General features: G+C 48.8%; 1 protein-coding gene across 1 annotated transcript in view; it reads right to left on the reverse strand.

The window, feature by feature from the left end:
• Positions 1-2,768: 2,768 nt before the first annotated feature.
• The window catches only part of SETD5 (SET domain containing 5), a 67,253-nt gene continuing 51,791 nt past the window's right edge, over positions 2,769-18,230 (reverse strand). Inside the window, exons 18-24 of the mRNA XM_065642615.1 lie at positions 17,928-18,181; positions 15,923-15,979; positions 13,931-14,398; positions 11,847-12,133; positions 8,725-8,858; positions 4,875-4,948; positions 2,769-4,678 (exon numbers count right to left, since the gene is read on the reverse strand). Of these exons, the coding sequence (XP_065498687.1) occupies positions 4,085-4,678; positions 4,875-4,948; positions 8,725-8,858; positions 11,847-12,133; positions 13,931-14,398; positions 15,923-15,979; positions 17,928-18,181 (1,868 nt within the window). The 3' untranslated portion in view covers positions 2,769-4,084. The remainder of the gene's footprint in view (positions 4,679-4,874; positions 4,949-8,724; positions 8,859-11,846; positions 12,134-13,930; positions 14,399-15,922; positions 15,980-17,927; positions 18,182-18,230) is intronic.

Consider the following 18,230-nt stretch of genomic DNA (forward strand, 5'->3'; position numbering starts at 1 on the left):
GACCCGGTGGCCAGGACAGGGCCCAGCCTTTACTTTTATGTGTAAATTCGTATTCTCTAAACAGGGTAAAGTGACTTGAGCGCCCTTGTCCCCCACCCTGGGACATGGTGTTCCTGGTGCGTGGCTGCAGCTGCTGCTCGCTGCCCCCAGTGTGGGGACCACGGGGGTCTCGCTGCTGCCGGCCGCTGGGACACCCGACTCGCGCCGCTGCTGAATGTAAACCCTGGTAAGTGGGAGCAGCTGAACACGCAAACCCCCCTGGGTGGGCACAGGAGTAGCCCCCACCAGCCCCCTCTGCGAGCTGGCCACAGGCTGTTGCCAAACACCTTCCCTCCCCATACGGTGCTTTATCTCCACTCGTGACAGCAAGGCTCTCCCTGCTACACGTGGCTGGGGGGACCCGGGCACTCCTGTGCCCACCCCGGCCATGTCCCCCGGCTGCCCCTCGGCGATGGCCCGTGGGGAAGTGGCGGCAGCTGAGCCCAGTAGCCCCTGAGCACGACCCAGCTCCCGTCACACACACACAACACCCCGGCACAGGTGGCCGCGGCACAGCCGCAGCTCTGCTGGCCAGACTGGTGCGTGTGGGCCAGCAACGCAATAAAGTCCTCAGCACTGGCCGCGTCTCGGTGCAAGTGTCCGGGGGCTGTTTGCAGGGCCCCGGGCAGGGCAGGGTCCCCAGCTCCCCGGGGAGCTCGCGGGGGCCCTGGCAGGGCTGGGCAAAGCCTGGGAGCGGGGCCAAGCCGGGCGCAGGGAGCAGAGAGGGACTGTGACCCCGGGACAGGCAGCCCTGGGCAGAGGAGCTGCTGCCTGTCTGCAGGCAGGGGGGCAGGGTCACAGCATGGGGAGGCTGCTGGAGACGCAGCAAGGAGCCCTGCAGGAACCACCACCCGCCCGGGGCTGGTGGGAGCTGGTAAGTCGCTCTGTGGGGTGGCGGTGAAGGACAGAGCTGTGCCGAAACACCCACCAGCAGCCAAAGTCACCCAGGACGGCGTGGGTGCTGGCACTCCTTCTGCCAACAGCCTCTGACAAGCCTGGTGGCATCCACATCCCTCCGGTGGCAACCACATCCCTCCGGTGGCAACTGCATCCCTCTGGCGGCAACCGCATCCCTCCGGCAGTGCCCGCATGCCTCCGGCAGCCTCCTCCCCGGAGCGGGGCCGGCAGGAGCCCCTGCACCCGGCCCTGGCAGCGCCTGGGTCTCGCCAGCTTGTGAGCGCTGCTGCCGGCTGAATTGGAAAAAAACAAAGGAAGAAAAAAAAAATCAGTGGAGAAGGGAATACAGTAGCTGTAATATATATCTGTATTTTAGTACAAAGTTTGATACAGTGTTTCACAAAACCTTATTGAAAAATATAATTCAAACCAGACCAGTTTGGAGCCCTGTGGTGTGGAGTGGGTGGACAGGGACGGGCTCCTCTGGGCACGGATGGTAAAGACAAGGGGTTTTGCAAGGAGGATGATGAAGGATCCTGGTGGGCATCAGCCGCGGCATGGTCACATGGGGTGGGGAGAGCGGCCGGGAGGGTGGGAGCCCACCCTGCACCCCGTGGGGCTGAGCTTCTGTCCATGAGTCCCCAGGAAAAGGGTCTGTCCCACCCATGGCAAGGTAGGAGCAACATGGTCCCATCCATCCCTAGGAGTGTTTCAACCCTCCCCTTCTGCCCGTCCACGGGTTACCCGAGGCTGCAGAGTCATGGTGAACCACAGGATGTCTGCTCTGTAGGAGCCTCCCCAAATTCAGCAAATTCCTGCATCTTGATGGAAAAACTCCCACGGTACATCAGCCTGGTGGGGTGCTCTGGCGCAGGAGCAGGGGCTGTGCGAGCACAAGGGCAGCCTGGGGACCTTTGGTACTTCTGGTACCTCTGCAGAGCTTTGGCCAGCGCTGGCACCCTGGCACGGGACACCTGACAGCCCGGGGCGAGCCCCACGGCACCGAGGCTGAGGGACGGGCACAGGCAGCCTCCGGGAGAGGAGCAGAGTTTGTCACTGCCCACAGCTGCTTTGGGGGATGGCGTAGAGGAGATGGAGTCAGACAGGCCCTTCGGGGGGACATGCAGGGACAGGATGAGCCACAGCAGACACAGTTCCATGAGGTGTCAGGGGAACGTTTCGCGGTGAGGGCAGTTGAACACTGGAGGAATCGGGCACCTCGGACGTGCCAGCTCTGAGGAGCAGCACCTGGAGGCTCATCTGCCCCGCTCCAGGCTCAGCCCATCTCCAGCTTCCTAAGGAAAAGGCAAAAAGCAGCAAGAAAACTAAAAGTCCATGGCATCTGCACACCAAAACCCAGGTTTTGAAGCAGGTGAAGCGGCGCAGGGGACATCCTCCAGCCCATCACCTCCCTGAATGAGCATTAACGAGGAGAGCAGCAGTGCAGCCACAATCTCACCACCCCAGAATTGCCCTTTCCTCAGGAACTGCGGCTCCCAAACAGCCCAGCTTCCTCCAAAATCCCAGCAAAAGCAGGATCTGTGGGGCTGCTCCTACAAGGTGTCATTTACCACCCTCCCCCCGCCTCGACCTTAAGGTGGTAAGGAAACAGACTTCCAAAAATACTGCTTTTTCAAGTTAAGTATTTTTATTATCAAAATTATTACATCTCTTGTGAAAGTTCAAATGTTACAGCATGGTGTAAAAACTCCACTAGAGTAAGAAGCTACAGCCCCCACCTTTCCAAGAGCTTTCCAGGGTCCCTCCCTCCTGCCCCCCGCTGCGCCCAAAGGTGCCGGAGCCCCTGGCCGAGGCCCCCCCGGCCCCCTCCTGCCGCCCGGCAGGGCAGAGCCCGCCTGCCCCGTGCTGGTCAGAGCACGGACGGGGAGGCTGCACCCCCAGGGCTAAGCCGAGTGAAGTTTACACCTATTTTATACAGTATACAGACACCCGACTGCGCGGGTGACAAGTTCCATCCCAACACGCTCACAGCCAGACAGTGTGAGAAAGTTACTCTTTGTTTCAATATTTTAAAAGTCTCCCCTAGGTTGAACAAACACCTGATTTCAATTGTGAATTAGAGAAACCTGTAACAGTCCTAAAAAAAAAAAAAAAAAAAAAGGAAGAAGACTGTGCATCTGAAAAGACAGGGGAGACAGACTCACAGCATCGTGTTATCCAAGAGAGAGGAGAAGTTCCACTGCAGCACCAGGGATGACACCTGTCGTATATTAGCTAACCTACTATGGTTATAACTGAATATAAAATTAGATAAATAAAAACACGCCCGATATTACAGTAAACAAGTGGGAAAGAAGCTGGCAATCGTATGGAACTGAACAGACAGCGCACCGTGTCTGGGCTGGCTCTGCTGCCGTGCTTGGCAGGTGCCGGCGGCTGGGAAAGACACCCCATCCCACACGGCACGGACCGCGGTCCCCCGAGCACCCCCGCACGCCGCGGTGTCAGCGGCGGCAGCACCGGCACCGCTCCCAGCCCTGCAGATCCCCGGCAGCAACAGGCACACACGCTCCAACCCCTCCCCGGCCTCGTTCACATTTGCGGAGACTCTGTTGTCCTGGAAAAAAGCTCCGACCAGGGCAGCCGTGACCCAGGCCCAAAGGCAGCCGCGCGCGCTCGTCTGCTCGTGACTGGAATGATCGTAACGGATTCAAGCCCTCCCCAGAACGCACCAAGAACCTGACCTATAAAGAGAGCTTTGGGATTGGAGTTCAACTTCCCCCCCATGTTTTCTTTAAACTGCTTTCGTGTTCAAAACGATGTCCGTACTGCATCATGAGTGACTGTGGCCACGGGCACAGACAAGAGACAGAGGCTGCGCCACAGTCATTGCACTTGAACCATTTGCCTTTTTTTTCCTCTTTTTTTTTTTTTTTTTTTTTTTGCAATGTACTCACGCCTCAGGGAACAGCTTTGCTACAGTCTCTGCCTCAGAGAAATCTGTGTTCTCCCACAAGGCCAGAGGCCAATACTGCTCACGAATCTCACCCGTGCGTTTCAGACCTCAGCCTGTGACCCCTGGCACCCCAGCATTGGGTGCAAGCTCCCAACGCCGGCCCAGGAGCCACTTCCAGAGGTGACTGGAAGGAGCTATGGGCAGTTTTGTTCTCCTGGAGTCCAGGCAGCCCTAGGAAAGTCCTGTCTGAGTCTTTACTCCAGAACCTTGAAGCTGCTGAAGTCTGTACTGATGGACACTGCTTCCCCCGCGGTGCGGATAGTGTTGTGCATTGGAAATCACCGCCCCCCGGGAGCCCTGGTAGAGAACAGACTGCCCCGAATTCGGCAGATTGATAGTCCGCAAGTCTGACTGTAGTGACCTAGAGCTTTGGGGAGCGGAGGTGGAGCCTGACGCGCCTGTGCAGGGCTGGGAGCCTGACTCGGAGGAAAGAGAGTCCCCAGCTGTGGGCTGTGCTGGGCTGGCAGCAGCAGGACAGCCCTTCTTCAGGAGGCTGCTGCTGCCAGAGTGCTGCTGGCTGCCGTAATACCCCGAATTCCCTGCAAACAGGGCAGAGGAGTCTGTGGAGACCGAGTGGGCAGGGCTGGAGTAGGAGGCGGAGGAGAGGGGTGTTTCCGAGGAGGCGTGAGAGAGGCTGTGAGCTGTTCTCTGCGCGGCTGCTCGGTAGCTGTAGCCAGGAGACGGAGCGAGGTGTCCTCGGTAGGGGGAGGAACTCTGCTGGAGGAGGGTCTGCGATTCTGCCTGGGGACTGTCAGACTGCAAGAGCTGAACCAGTTGGAAGGAAAAGAAAAAAAAAAAAGAAAATGCATGTCAGACTGACTTCCCTGTTTCCTACCGCCGCGTGCCAAAGGCAGTTAGTGCGGCAGGATTAGGAATAACTGGCAGCCCAACCCAGTATTCCCCCCTACTGCCGATAAAAGCTGTATTTCAGAATGGTCAGATAATATACTAAAGGGTTTACCTGGTAGCTGTATCGGGAAGGACTGTAAACTGCTGGTCCTTTGTGGGCTTCTGGAGTGTCTCCTTCTGCTGTGTCTGCAATGCACAGGCAAGATGTTAAACCTCACCCATCCCAGGCTGATGCCACAGCAGTTCCCTCCTAAATGACACCCGCACCCGTCCCAGCCACTGTGTTCTGCACCCAGCTATGGCTGAGACAAGAGCAGCTTCTCCAGCCACCAGCGAAGGTGAAGAACCTTGGTAAAAGGCAACTTGGAAAACCTTGACATGCACAAATCAGTGACGCACGTCAGGAACTGCTGCTTTTCTTCCCCCAGCTCTCTCTGATTTAGCACAAAGCTCAGCTGCCTCGGCCCAGCCTGTCTGAACAGCTGCAGCTGGTGCCACCACTGCAGACACCTTGTGCTCCCTTGGCTTTTGCAGAATGATCTGAGAGGCAGGAGACAGTTTCTAAGGATCCAGCAATTCTCCACTGAGCCTTGGTCCTAGGAATCCACACTGGCTATGGCTACAGCTGGGGAGATGGAACTGTCCCTGCTCAGGTGTTGTCAGCAGGATCCTGCTGCCGGTTTCCCTCAAAGGCAGATCCGGACGCTGCCAAAGGCTGAAGTCCCGCGCTGCCAGGGCTCCCGGCACCCCTGCTGCTGTTTTGGGGAGTACGCTTTACCAGCCAGTGGAGCTGCTCCAAATATAGTTACTCTTACACTTCAGAAATGCCAGTTTTAGAAACAAGGCGAGATGATGAAAATGCTTTGATGTTTGAGGGATAACAGCAGCACAGTACCCACTGATCCACCTTAGTTATGTGAGAGATCGAGAGGAATAAGCTGCTTTTTGACAGAGCAAGCCTTTCTAGCACCTGTACCTTAGACAGCAGGTGAGCTTCTTGTCCTACCAAATAACTGAACCTGTACTGGGGCAGGCAAGAAGTACTCACTGCCAGTGACCCAGTCTCTTTGCCACGTGTTTTTCACTTGCCTCTACCATAACCACGGGGCTCAGCTGGTGACTGTGCTTTCTTTAGGAGGGAGTGAAACTGGTGAGACTAGAAGATTTCACATCAGAGCTCTGCTGCAGCCTAACGAGACAGAGCTGTTTATCTGCAGCATCTCAGGGATTCTCAGCAGCCGCGTTTGAAATGCCTTGGTGAAATAGTGTTGGTATTAGTATCAAATTTGTATGACAGATGTGTCTCAGTCATGAAACAGGACACGCTGCCTTAGCCTGCTCTCTACTTCTGCCAGACGGGTCTGGCTTCGCACCAGAAACACGGACACGAGCATCAGTGCCAGCAGTGCCCGCGGCTCTGCTGCGGTTGTCCCCTCTGTGTGACACCACAGTCACTGGCTCAGCTAAACAGGGATATGGATGGAGTTGTCTCGCATGCTGTTGAGGTTCAGAAGCCTCTTCCTCGGGGCACAGGACCTGCACAGACACCAGGGCACGAAGCTTCCAGCATGTGTCCCGTGCCACCTTCCATTTTCTGAAACTACACCTGATGCGCCAAGTGGCTGTTTGTGGTGAAGCCGCATCTGGAGCTGTGTGTCCAGTTCTGGGCTCCCCAGTTTAAGAAGGACAAGGAATTACTGGAGGGAGGCCAGCAGAGAGCTACAAAGATGATGAGGGGCCTGGAAGCATCTTTCTTATGAGGAGAGACTGAGAGAGCTGGGACTGTTCAGCCTGGAGGAAAGAAGCTGAGAGGGGATCTCACTGATGTTTATAAATATCTCAGCGTGGGTGTCAAGAGGACGGACCAGACTCTTTTCAGTGGTGCCCAAGGACAGGATGAGGGGCAACAGGCACTGACTGAAACACAGGAGGTTCCGTCTGAATATGAGGAGAAACTTCTTTACTTTGAGGAGCCAGAGCCTGGACCAGGCTGCCCACAGCATCTGTGGAGTCTCCTTCCTCGACAAGTTAAAAGACTATTGAAAGACTCTAAATTACAAAGGGTGAGCAAACTATGACCTTCCTAAATTGGCTTTATGTGAAGCAACATTTATGTAAAGCCAACATTTCCCTCCCCCATTTCTTAACACCTGCACAAAGAAGGACATAAAGAAGATCGGCTTTTCTCGGCAGTACTGGCCTGTGCCCACCTGAATCACACATGAAGTGGCAGCTTTAACTGAGAGCAGCTGGAATTCTCACAAGTGTGGCATGTGCACAAATTCCATTTCATTCCTACATGCCCCACCAGCAAACCATCCAAGGTTGAGGTTTTTAGTTCCCCTCATATTATTATCCATTACAGCATCGAGTAAATGTGTGTATCTTCACAACTCCTACAGATGACACCAGGAATGGCAGCGACTTGGCCACTCATTTGTTTCACGAAGAAGCAGACCAGCACCTCGGGGGGGGAAGGTGGCTCCCAGCATCTAAACAAGTTACTGAATAAATTGCCAGAATATGCAAAATAATTTAAAAAAAATTTTGCTGTGCTAGGATGACAGAGACCAAAAGAGTTTTGTCAACTAAAGCATTAAGTTTTCACAGCCTGGAGTGGGATGGGTTTTATAAGAAGGAAGATTGTAGCTGAAAGTCTAACTCCAGCCTAACTTTTGGGTGAGGCTGAAGAGCCAGGGCCGTATGGATTACAGGGGGTAAAGGGCCTGTTTCGAGTGTGGATTTTGCCCACCCGTCTGAAAAATAACCACTGAGAAAGCCACTTTCACTGGTATGAGAGACAGGACACAGTGGGGCCCCATGAAACCAGTGAAATTTTTGATAGAGGATTCCCTCTCAAGACTACATGAAGAAAAAGAATTGAAAAGAGATGTGCTTAGGTGTACAAAGCAAAAACCCAGATGAGAGGCCAGTTTTCAGAAAGTGGTCCCCAATGCACCTTACAGCAACTGGGGAAAAAAGTCTGATTTGTAGTGAAGTAAATACCTACATGACCTAAAATGCTCAGAAATGAGATACCCCAATAGCAATAGTTGCTGTTTAATTACTTAAAAAGCACTCTGTGCCAGCCTGGGTTAGAGGCTCTAGTCTTTCCATGTCTAAAATACCACATGACTTGGTTACTGAGGTATTTAAATATGAGTGATCCACCCCTCTAAGTCCCAAGTGTGATCAGGGCTCTGACGGCACTATCTGTTAGGGAAAAACGATCATGTTCAACAGAGACTGCAAAGTAAATAAAAGACAACTCCATCTCATAGCTGAGAAGCTGGGTGATGAAGAAGTGCTCTGTCCATCTTACAGAAAGTCACATCTCACCTTTAGACCTCAGATGGATGAAAAACGGGCTATAATTTCAGCTCGAGTTACAAATACTCACTCATCCTGCATGCTGCTTGGTGAGGACAACGCTTTATTCAGAGAATAAAGGAACCTCAATACAGAACCGGATTTACCTCAGTGAAAAGATGCACTTCACGGAACTGACAAATATCATAACTCGAGGAATCAAGTAACTTCAAAGCGCTGAAGTAAGGCTTGGAAGCTAAATTAGTTCTCAGCACTGCCTAAAGCCTACACCTGCATTTTAGTGCAATAATACCTTGATCTGGATGTTCGGCCAACTAGAATGATCTGATGCCACTTTCATTACCAGTACACAGGGGCAACTGAGGCAATGCTGCTTCCCCCATCTGCCCAGGGACAGAGAAGCTGTCCCTGCCAGGTAGTCTTGAATCCTGCAGATCATCCAGGTCTAAGAGAGGAGGGATATAGGCTCAGGCAGTACCTGAATACCAACAAAGTATGCTTTGCAGAAGGCTCTCGTAAAGCATTGCTGATGCTAAAGATTAAGGTACAACCAACTTCATAGACAAGTTTGCAAAGTTCTCCCAGCCCATCATTTCCCACTGACCAAGCATTCAAAAGCTTCATCTTCCTACCTGCATCTCTCTCGACGGCGCTGTCGCAGGTAGGCGAGGATTCACGCCTCTGCGACACCTTCGCACCGCTTCGCAGCACCTTCTCAAGGATTCCTCGTCCCTCTCGAAGCCTCTCCACCGACGTCGGGACCATCCTGCAACAAAAACCCGGTCAGAGCTGAGGATTGCTCTTCTACAGCCGAGAGCAACGTGACCAACACCCGAGGGGTCTGTGAGGTCCTTGGTATAATCAAAGAACAGGTTTAAGTTTCTGCTTAAATTCACTGGTTTGATGTTAGCACAAATGCAAAGCCCTGGCACAGAAGGGTGGGATCAGAGACCACCAGATGAGGAATAAACTTCTGAACTGCTTCGGCAGCGTAAATATCTCCTGTGGGATTTCAGCCCCCCAGTCACCAGCTACCATGACAGCACTGCCCTCAGAAATGCAAAATCTTCACTCTTATCAAAAACAAGGTACAAACATCCCATTCAGTAAATCACCCGATTACAGGACGCCTTCTCCCAGAAAAACTGTTTTGAGATTCAACAGCATTTCAAAAATCTCGGTATTGTTTTGAAATCAAATGCAGTTATTCTGCATAGATTACTTTTATTCAAACTAACAAGAAGCAAACCCAATACCTTAATGATAATACAGTGTCAAGATAGTGCAGTCAGGTAATGCAATGTTCCTGCAGCAGAGCTAGGTTGGCCATTAATGCTACTTTGTCCCATTCATTCTGTAACGTGAAAATTCTCTGCTCAAGATCAGTACTATATATTGTTCCATTATATATTACAAGTGTCTAGTCTGAGAGTGAAAAAATGGAGGTGAAGTGGCTTTCCCAAATCCAAACCGTAGAAGGGAAAAAACAAGCCACAGACAAATCCCAGATCCCTGGGTCAATATTCAATCTACCATCCACAGGACCATCCAAATCTCTTTAGAAATATGTGTTTTAACCTACAAGACCATAGCACCTTGATCAGGGATTCAACAATGCTTCTATGCTAGACACCAAAGAACATGCGCCTTAAAAATGCCTGAATTTAAATATTTAGTATAATATTAAATGCACTGCATACCACATCGGTATGCAGCTTAACATCGTATTAACAGATTTATGTATTTATCTTTTTTCTTTTTAAAGATATATTTAAACCTGTGCTGTACACTAGCTTGTCTTTTTTTTTTTTAAATAAATAAATAGCCTAGATATTGATGTTCACCCCTCAATGAAGCAGAAGGGAAAAGGGGCCAGAGTTCACACCTCATGGAGGTGAATGGGGTGAGGGGGTGAATTCACACCTTCGTTGCTGCTATTGTTTTGCTGGAGACAGTTTTCTGCAAGGCTGGGTTTACTGGGCAGCAGCACATCTGTTTACATTGTGATGGCTGTATCTTGGCAACTGAAAGAGACAGAAACTTCATTTTTTTTAAATGAAAGCTATTGGCAAATATTGTAGAATTCAGCAAAATTCTGGACAACTCTAAAAATTATGGTACGTAATTTTAGTTCCCACCATTTTCTTCTGTCCCTAATGTTATATTATTGTGAATGTCGGAAATGTATCTGAAATGTAAGTACTCAGAGTTAAAAATGAAAATGGGTCACAACTTTAACTCTGTAACATGCAGTTTCTAATACATTTTTTTAAAGTAGAAGGTGACTGTAGGTTTGTTAGCCTTGCCCATTAAAACACAGAAGAATAAGAATTTAAGAGGCAGCAAATCTACGTAATCCCATTTCAAAAATGTATCGCCATGGTTTCGGCTTTATCTCCAGTGTCCCGTAACAATAAGATCTTTATTCCCATACAATACTTACTCATGAAACCATGTGAGAAACCGAAGCCAGGGCACCTGCTGAGGAGCAGATGAAGCTCACAGAACATATCTAAAACATCGTACTATAGCAGGGTTAGCACACTGACACCTCACCCCCGAGTATTTTTTTTAAATTCAGCTAAATTTTCCTTTCACCCTTTTGCAGGCAGAAGGAAGCAGCACAGGAGGGGAAAGGCACAGGATCAACACTTGCATAGAATAATAGTCGATTACAAAATAATGATTACAAACTGATTGTCAGGTGAGAGCCCCAGCTGTGGCCAGTCCCAGCTCCTGGGAGAAGGTCACCTGGCAGACACAGGACTGCCAGAGGGGGACAAGACCAATCCCTTCTATTCATCTCCGCTTGAAGAGCGATGGAAAAAGGAACGAGATCTTGTTACTCCTGCAAATTCACTCAGTGTTTCTTGAGCACTTTTAACACAGACTTCATACCCCTCACTGCCTGCAGCATTGCTCAGCACCCTTGCCATCCCCTGCCACCAAACGAGCAGTGACACAGCTGCGTACGCGCAGAACCAGCATTAAGAAAGTTATGGCTTTTTGCCTGCAGTGTCCCTGAACAGAATGTGAATACAAAAGCAGCAGAGCCAGTTACCACATGGCTCCAGTAAGCAAAACATCCCAACCAGCACTGCACTGACACTATAATGCAGTAATCTGCATTTCAGTGCTGCAGTACTTAATTTTTTAGACCAGACATCACTATCAGGCTCAAGAGTTTAAGACTTTTCCCCTTATCAAGCCTTCTCATGGTAACACGATGAAGGTGTTTTTTCCAAGCCTTCAGCAAGCCACCGACCGCAGGCTGGAAACTGCTATTCAAGCTCTATTTGTGAGGCATTATGAAAGCCAGAGTTGCTTTACCCTGCTTCTCAAATGCCAAGTTGCAGAGGGCTCTGTGGGCTTTACTTCTGAACAGGAGCTGACTTAGTATCACAAACGTCCAAAAAGAGCAGAGGTTCAGCAAGAAAAGACCTGGATTAAATTCTCATCGCGGGAGCAAGACTTTCAAACGTGAGACCTCAAAAGGAAACTGGTGGAAGAGACAGATAGCTTTTAACTTCTTATCTTTCAAGACAGATTTTTGATATCTAAACCAAGAACTAAAGGGCAGGCTGAGAAGGCTGCTGGTATCCTTCACGGTTGTTTAGCAATTGCGAAAGAGAACAATGCCAAGAGACCCGACCAAATCCATCCGACTGCACTTATTGTTCTGGAAATGCCCCCCAGAGAGGTTGGTCCTTCTCTGCGGAGTGACCTCGGGCTTGCTCAGAGGGAGAACACTCACCACCTATTGCTGATGCTCTCCTGGGATTTGCTAAGTGATGATGAGGAACCAAGCCCCCTCGAGTCCGGCGGGCTGATGTCCTCTACGTGAGGCAGGGAGGGATGAGAAGGGGAGAAGCCGCTTTGTGGGGAGGACGGGGTTCGTACTGCAGAGCCCGGCAGGCTGGTGCCATCTGTGTCAGTCCCAGAACCGCTGCTGCCCTGTCGGGTCGGAGTCCCTGTACATCGCCCCGAATCGCCTCCCTCCTTGGCTTCTTGTTTCCGCTTGCGGTATTCTAGCAGAGACACCTGGGAGAGAAAAATACAGCCATGAGTCAGGGAACGCAACGGACGGGGACAGGGGAGGAACACACCCACACATCATTTAAAAATCTATTTATCCGAGTTTGTAGATAAAACTTTAAAAAAGATATATTTGGATTATAAAAATCTTCCTGAATCTGCAGGCACTCTGGAAAAAGAGCTAAGTGGTACAAATTTGGACTGCTCATCCACTGCAATGCTCACCCACATTTTACTCTTTATGACCAATACTTCTGCTAGTTTGCTTCTCTAACAACCTGGAATTTCACATTACTTCAATATACACTTGCATCAAGCTTCTAAACCCTCTTCCTCTCAACACCCTTCCCTCACTCACTCTGGTTTGTGGCATTCTATAAAATGTGTATCGGTATCCGTCCATCTCAAAAACAGACAGTAAGAGCCTTCTTCACACAAGTGGTATCTTCAGAGAGTCCCATTCATCTGTATTAGTTCAGCCACATTAATGCTAAAAACTTGGTAAAGCCTTGCACAGAATTTTAACCTGCTTAGAGCAGGTTCCTGCTATGTTGGTACTGCAAACTTCCAGCACTACCACCTAAACGAACTATGTTTAGCAAAGGTAGTCTGTGCAAAGTAGTCTCATATTTGTCAAAGACACAGACCAAAAGGTGCCAGATAATGCAGTCTCATAATACTGGGCCAGCAGGAACAAAAATACACAAATATTTCCAGCTGAGCACTCACCTTCCAGTGTGCCATCCCCTAAGAGTTATTAGGAGGTACAGAGCCCATAAAGGACTCACAGAAGGCAGATCTGCTGAAGAATTTATCAACTGTGACCCAATACCCAGATAGAAAGCTTTACAATGCTAAAATATTGAAGGGGATATTTCCCAAAAGTAACTCAAAATATGAAGGTTTTAAGACAAGTGTAACTTTAAAAGAAAACCAAAAGAAAAACCCCAAAATCCTCCACAAATGGAATGAAGATATTCCATCCAGCTGGACAATTACACAAGTGATCTGAGTTACCACACTTGCAATAAAAAAAAAAACCAAACAACAACAACAACCACAAGCACAGGAAAAGGCACGGATACACATCTACACAAGCAGATATTTATTTGTCCCACAATTAGTTTTATCATAACAATGCTTGATTTTTCATTTTCACTCAGTTTTAGTTCCACGAGGGTCACTGGCCTGCTGTTAGAAACCAACCACATTCGCTTTCTTTAAACAATATTTACGTGTTTTTAATTTCAAAGGGCTAAAATTTAAGTAACATCTTAATCTACTTTTCTTACAATATTACTATGCTTCCATATTAATGAAAACGTTCCAATACCTTCTAATAAACAGCCAGTGTTTCCTTTTGAAACACTAGACCCTCTTTTCCTAGTCAGGATCCCTTTCACCCTGCTAATTAACACCTCCATCAACTAGCACAGTTGCACGGTGTTATTGCTCTGGGTCTTATCTCAGTTTAACAACTGTTGATGAAGACTGTCAGCATCACCCTCTTCTTTCTGTGCTCCCAGGAGAGTTATTTTCATTGTGGTTTTTGTCTGACTTTTCCCCCTCCCCCCACCCCTTCCACCTCTCACATCAAAGTCTTGCCTAAAGCACAGCTTGCTCTCTTTTAACAACTTTTAGACTGCTTCCATCCAGGCACGGGACGCTTGGATTACTTGCCGAGTCTGAATTTTAGTTGTATTCTGCTCTCTTCGTTCTCCGTGTAAGTCTTTCCCATGGCGCCTACTGTTCCCGCTCAGGTTCCTGCAATCTAAGAGTTATTTTTTTTACAAGCACACTTGCCTTCTTCCTTTGTGGCGGATTCTGGGGAGCAGACCTGACGCCTTCACAAGCCCTCTCGCCGCAGGGAGACATGGATCCATGCGCTGGCTCCTTCAGCAGCCCTGACTCGTGTCTGCTGAAATACCCTTCGGCAGGAGAGCTGCAGCATCCCGCTTCCGAATTTATTGGCTTCCTCTCTCCCAAAGGAGCAGATCCCCGCGACAACCCATCTACACGTGGCATAGCGTTCAATGGGGAGAAGGCATACATTAAATTAAACTCTGTCCGAAAAGCCTGATCAGAGCTTCGTAGCAGCATCTGCGCTTCCCCACTTTTCCCTGGGAAGTTCGTCTCTGAAGTTGAGTTTATGGAGGGTTGCGGAGCCAGATCAGAAGAGCCAAAGCTGAGCAGCGATGGTCGTTCTGGGCAGGTGTTTGCACCGGAATCCAGGTACCCACCCTTCAAATCCGGGTCAGATCGGAGGCTGAGCTGGAAAATCCAAGAAGGATGGAGGAGGGGGATGGGAAGTCAGGAAAAGGGTCAGGCAAGGATGGGGAGAGAACCTCAAGTCAGAAAGCATTCTGTACAACACTAGCTTACTGCTTTCCAGTTCCTTTCTGATTACCCCTTTGGTCCTTTCTTGCACCATTCTGCTCATTCTACAGAGAAATTATTTGAGACTAAATAATAATCAGTTTAGCTGTCCAGTACGAGATGCCCTTTCCCCTTTGGCACTCTTACTGCAGCCAGAGGATAAGGCTCAGCACTGTCCCCAGGCAGTCAATGAACAAAAACCAGCAGTTTCAATTGCCTCAAAGTTGATGTTAACACGTAGTACTAGCTAGGTTCATTATGGGGAGAGAAAAAATCTGCTGTCCATTTGCTGTTTTGTTAGCCAAGTTCTTGACTGTCACAAGTCAGCCACTACTAACTTCCTAACAATAAAATGTCCGGGACCTCAGAGCCATTTGTTTTCACTTATTGTGAGCTTCAGAAATCTCTAACAATAGTACATTCATTTAATTTATACTGCATTTCTACATTTTGCATTCTCAAACAAAACCATTTTTGCACTGTCACAGTTTCTGGAGCAGTAGGGACTGACACAATGGTATATCCATTTATCTGCTGTTAAGTGCCAATGAACCTCCAGGGCAACGGCATAATCATCTCCCTCATCACGTTAGTGTATCAGGATCTCAGACAATGAGCATAACTGACACAATTTCATCCTCTTTGCAGGACTATAGTGCTAAGGGAAAACCAGAGCAGCACCCGGCACCAGCTCTGCCCTCCTGCTGCTGCCGAGAAAGTTTCCTCTGCTGTTACAGCTCCAAGTCATCTGGCACATTGGAGATGAGTGTGAACTTTCTACTCTGAAACAGTCTCTGAGCAAGGTACCTCCACTCATATTTTACAACAGTACAGCAGGTAAACAAAGTTCCACTTTCTGGCACCTCTTCAACATTCTAAGTCTGCAGGTGAACAGGTGATGAATCAAGGCTGAAGAGAGCAGGTCAGGTGCCCCACTGTGTCCTTCTAAGTCAAAACACCAGGTGAATGCTTTTCCTTTTCTTCCCCAGGAGTCATTTTGCTGCTACTGAGTAAATATCACACATCACTGATCTGCTGGGCTGGGGCTGAAGTTGATTTTGTATTTCCAGGTTCCCCAGACCTCTTGCCTTCACCTCCGTAGCAAGATATACCAGGTCTTCGCACTGCCTGTTTCCCACCAGTGTCAACAAATGAATAACAAATTCCAGTCTTCGATTTATTTTCTCTCTTGTGATAACCCTGAAAACTCTCCTTGGCCTTGTTGTGACTAATACTCCACCCTTATTCCCACTCACTCTCATCCCTCCCCACCCACCACAGCCTCAAATACAGGGTGTTTCAAAAAGACAGACCCAATTTGTTGTTATACTGCTTTGAAATGGCGTCCATCTTTTTGAAACACCCTGTACACACATGCACTCCCAGCCCCAAATGCAACGGAGACACTGCAATAACTACCTCGGGTGACATGGACTCGGGCCTATGCGCAGGGGAACTCTCAGGGGACGATACGTTCTAGAGGAGGGAAAAGCATCTTGTTATTCATCTGCTTAAAAAGTCAAGAAGCAAAACAAAAATCAATTTAAAAAAAAAACAAGTGCAGAGGTTAGCTATTCTAAACAAAGACTACCCCAGGAACTGGCTCCAGCCTGGATGGCAACACCGTTAAGTGGTTTCTAGAAGCACAAAGCCGGGACTGGGTTACTGTGTTTCGTGCAATAACTTAGTACCCAAAACAGAGCACATAAACATTAAGAAAAGAAGCATCTTATTCTTTATACCTTTGATGCTGTCAGATAGAGTTTGCACCATGAAATACAGAGAAAGCTTTTTATGGTGTTTAGTTGGAGAACACGGGAGAGATGCAAAGCCTGTTTTTTCCCTGAAGGTGAACTAAGATCTCCCAAACACCACAGCAAACTTTCACAGACGTTGTCCTAGAGAACAAAGGTGACTCTTTCAATCCACTGTGGGCCACCTTTTCAGCTAAAGCCAAGAGAACAGGTGTGAATGGACAGTGTTATGAAATGTCACCACATATCTGAGCACCCGTGCTTGTGATGGCCCGGCTAAGGCTGCCTTCCCAAGCTCTTTCCTTTCCACGCTACTGAGCAGGCCTAAAATACCATCAGAAAGGAAGGCTTCCCAGAGGTATATTGCCATCAGAGAGATATGGCAGGAGTCTCTGCAGAAACACTCAGAAAACTGAGGAATCTCAAAACTTCTTCACTAAAAAAAGCTTCTGACAAACTCCATGGAAAAAGCAGACGCATGTCATCACGCTGCTAGTCACTCCCGTCAATACAGGAAGGGCTAAGCATCCTCCAATTTGTGTTTCCAATTTAAAAAAAAAATCCCCAAACTGAGTCTGAAAAACCTCAGCCTGTAAAAACCTGACCAACCAGAGCTTCAGAAGCTTATGATACAGTCTCTGTGCCTGAAACTGTCTTTTATCTCTCTCCTGAGCGCTCCACAATCTTCCCTGCCAACCTCTACAGATCTGCCTCTCAGCTTACAAGAAAGGGCTCTCAGAGAAAATAATGAAAAGCACACTAAGCTAAAAATACAACAAAGGACTGTTTGCCCTGTGGCAAACCAAATGAGGGATTCCTGCAAAACAGTCCCTAGTACAGAGCAGTCTGTCACTGTGCAAAAAAATTTTTTTAATGGTTTTAACTGCCAGAGTGTGAGCAGCTGGCCTGAAGAGTTCCATTTTAAATATGAAAATATGCAGTACTAGCAAATAAAACTAAAATTGCAAACAGCACGATCCCTCTTCACAGGCACAGAGCAGCAACACGAAGTGGAAGGGCCTGGCTGGATGGATGCTGATAACTCTCTCACAGTTTAGAGCAAGGGAAACCACTGACACAGCCTGTACAGTACTCTTCTGCACATTTCTGCAAAAGGAAACTATCAAGAAATCAGAGGTGTAAGGTATTTTCCTTCTACCCAGTCAACAGATAGGGAAACAAAAGGATAAATTGGAAGCTGATGTAAAGTATTTCTCCAATACTTTGGGTTACTGAAAACTCTTTAGGGAAAGAGGAGCCAACTATGTCAGAGAGCCTGTGAGAAGTGGAGCACTTGGGAGGAGGCACGGATTGGAAGCCACATTGGCACAGAGATCTGAAAAGGGGAAGATGGCTAAAGAATGCTGAAAAGCCTGCAAAATGTGGGAGCTACTGTGCAGAAATGGAGAAAAGAACTAGAATGATGTTACTGATAGCTATGAAAGGAGAGGAGGCTGGGCTGCAGCAAGGTTTGACATTTAACAGACAAGGAGATTTGGCCAGAAGTGGAGTAGAGGAGAAAGGCAGCAACGGTCTCGAGCCTGACACTGTGATGCTGCTCAGAAATATGGCCACATACTCAAAAAAGAAGGTGTCCCTACTGCTGCCTCTCTGCTGCAAATATTCCAGTTCCTCCCCTTCTGGCGTTTCCAGTCCCCAGTCAGATTTACCTCAAACTGTAGTGGAGTATTGCAGCGACTAGCAGCCAGAGAAGGAATTGGTGAGAACATCACGCCATAACCGTTGCGACTCTCCTCCTCTCCCGGCAGCGATGAGCAGGGTGTAGCCAGCTGTGGGCTCACCGAGCCGGGGACTGAAGGGATGGGAGGCGGAGGGGTGACGGGAGACAGCGGCCTCAGCAACTTCTTAACGTTCTGCTCCATCAAGTAGCGAGATTTCCATTTCTTCAGGGGACTCAGCAAGTCTGAAAAACCAAACTGAGCTAAGGACAGGGCTGAACCATCAGCCCTAAC

The sequence above is a fragment of the Caloenas nicobarica genome, chromosome 11 (assembly GCF_036013445.1).
Source record: "Caloenas nicobarica isolate bCalNic1 chromosome 11, bCalNic1.hap1, whole genome shotgun sequence".
In the NCBI taxonomy this organism is placed as follows: Eukaryota; Metazoa; Chordata; class Aves; order Columbiformes; family Columbidae; genus Caloenas; species Caloenas nicobarica.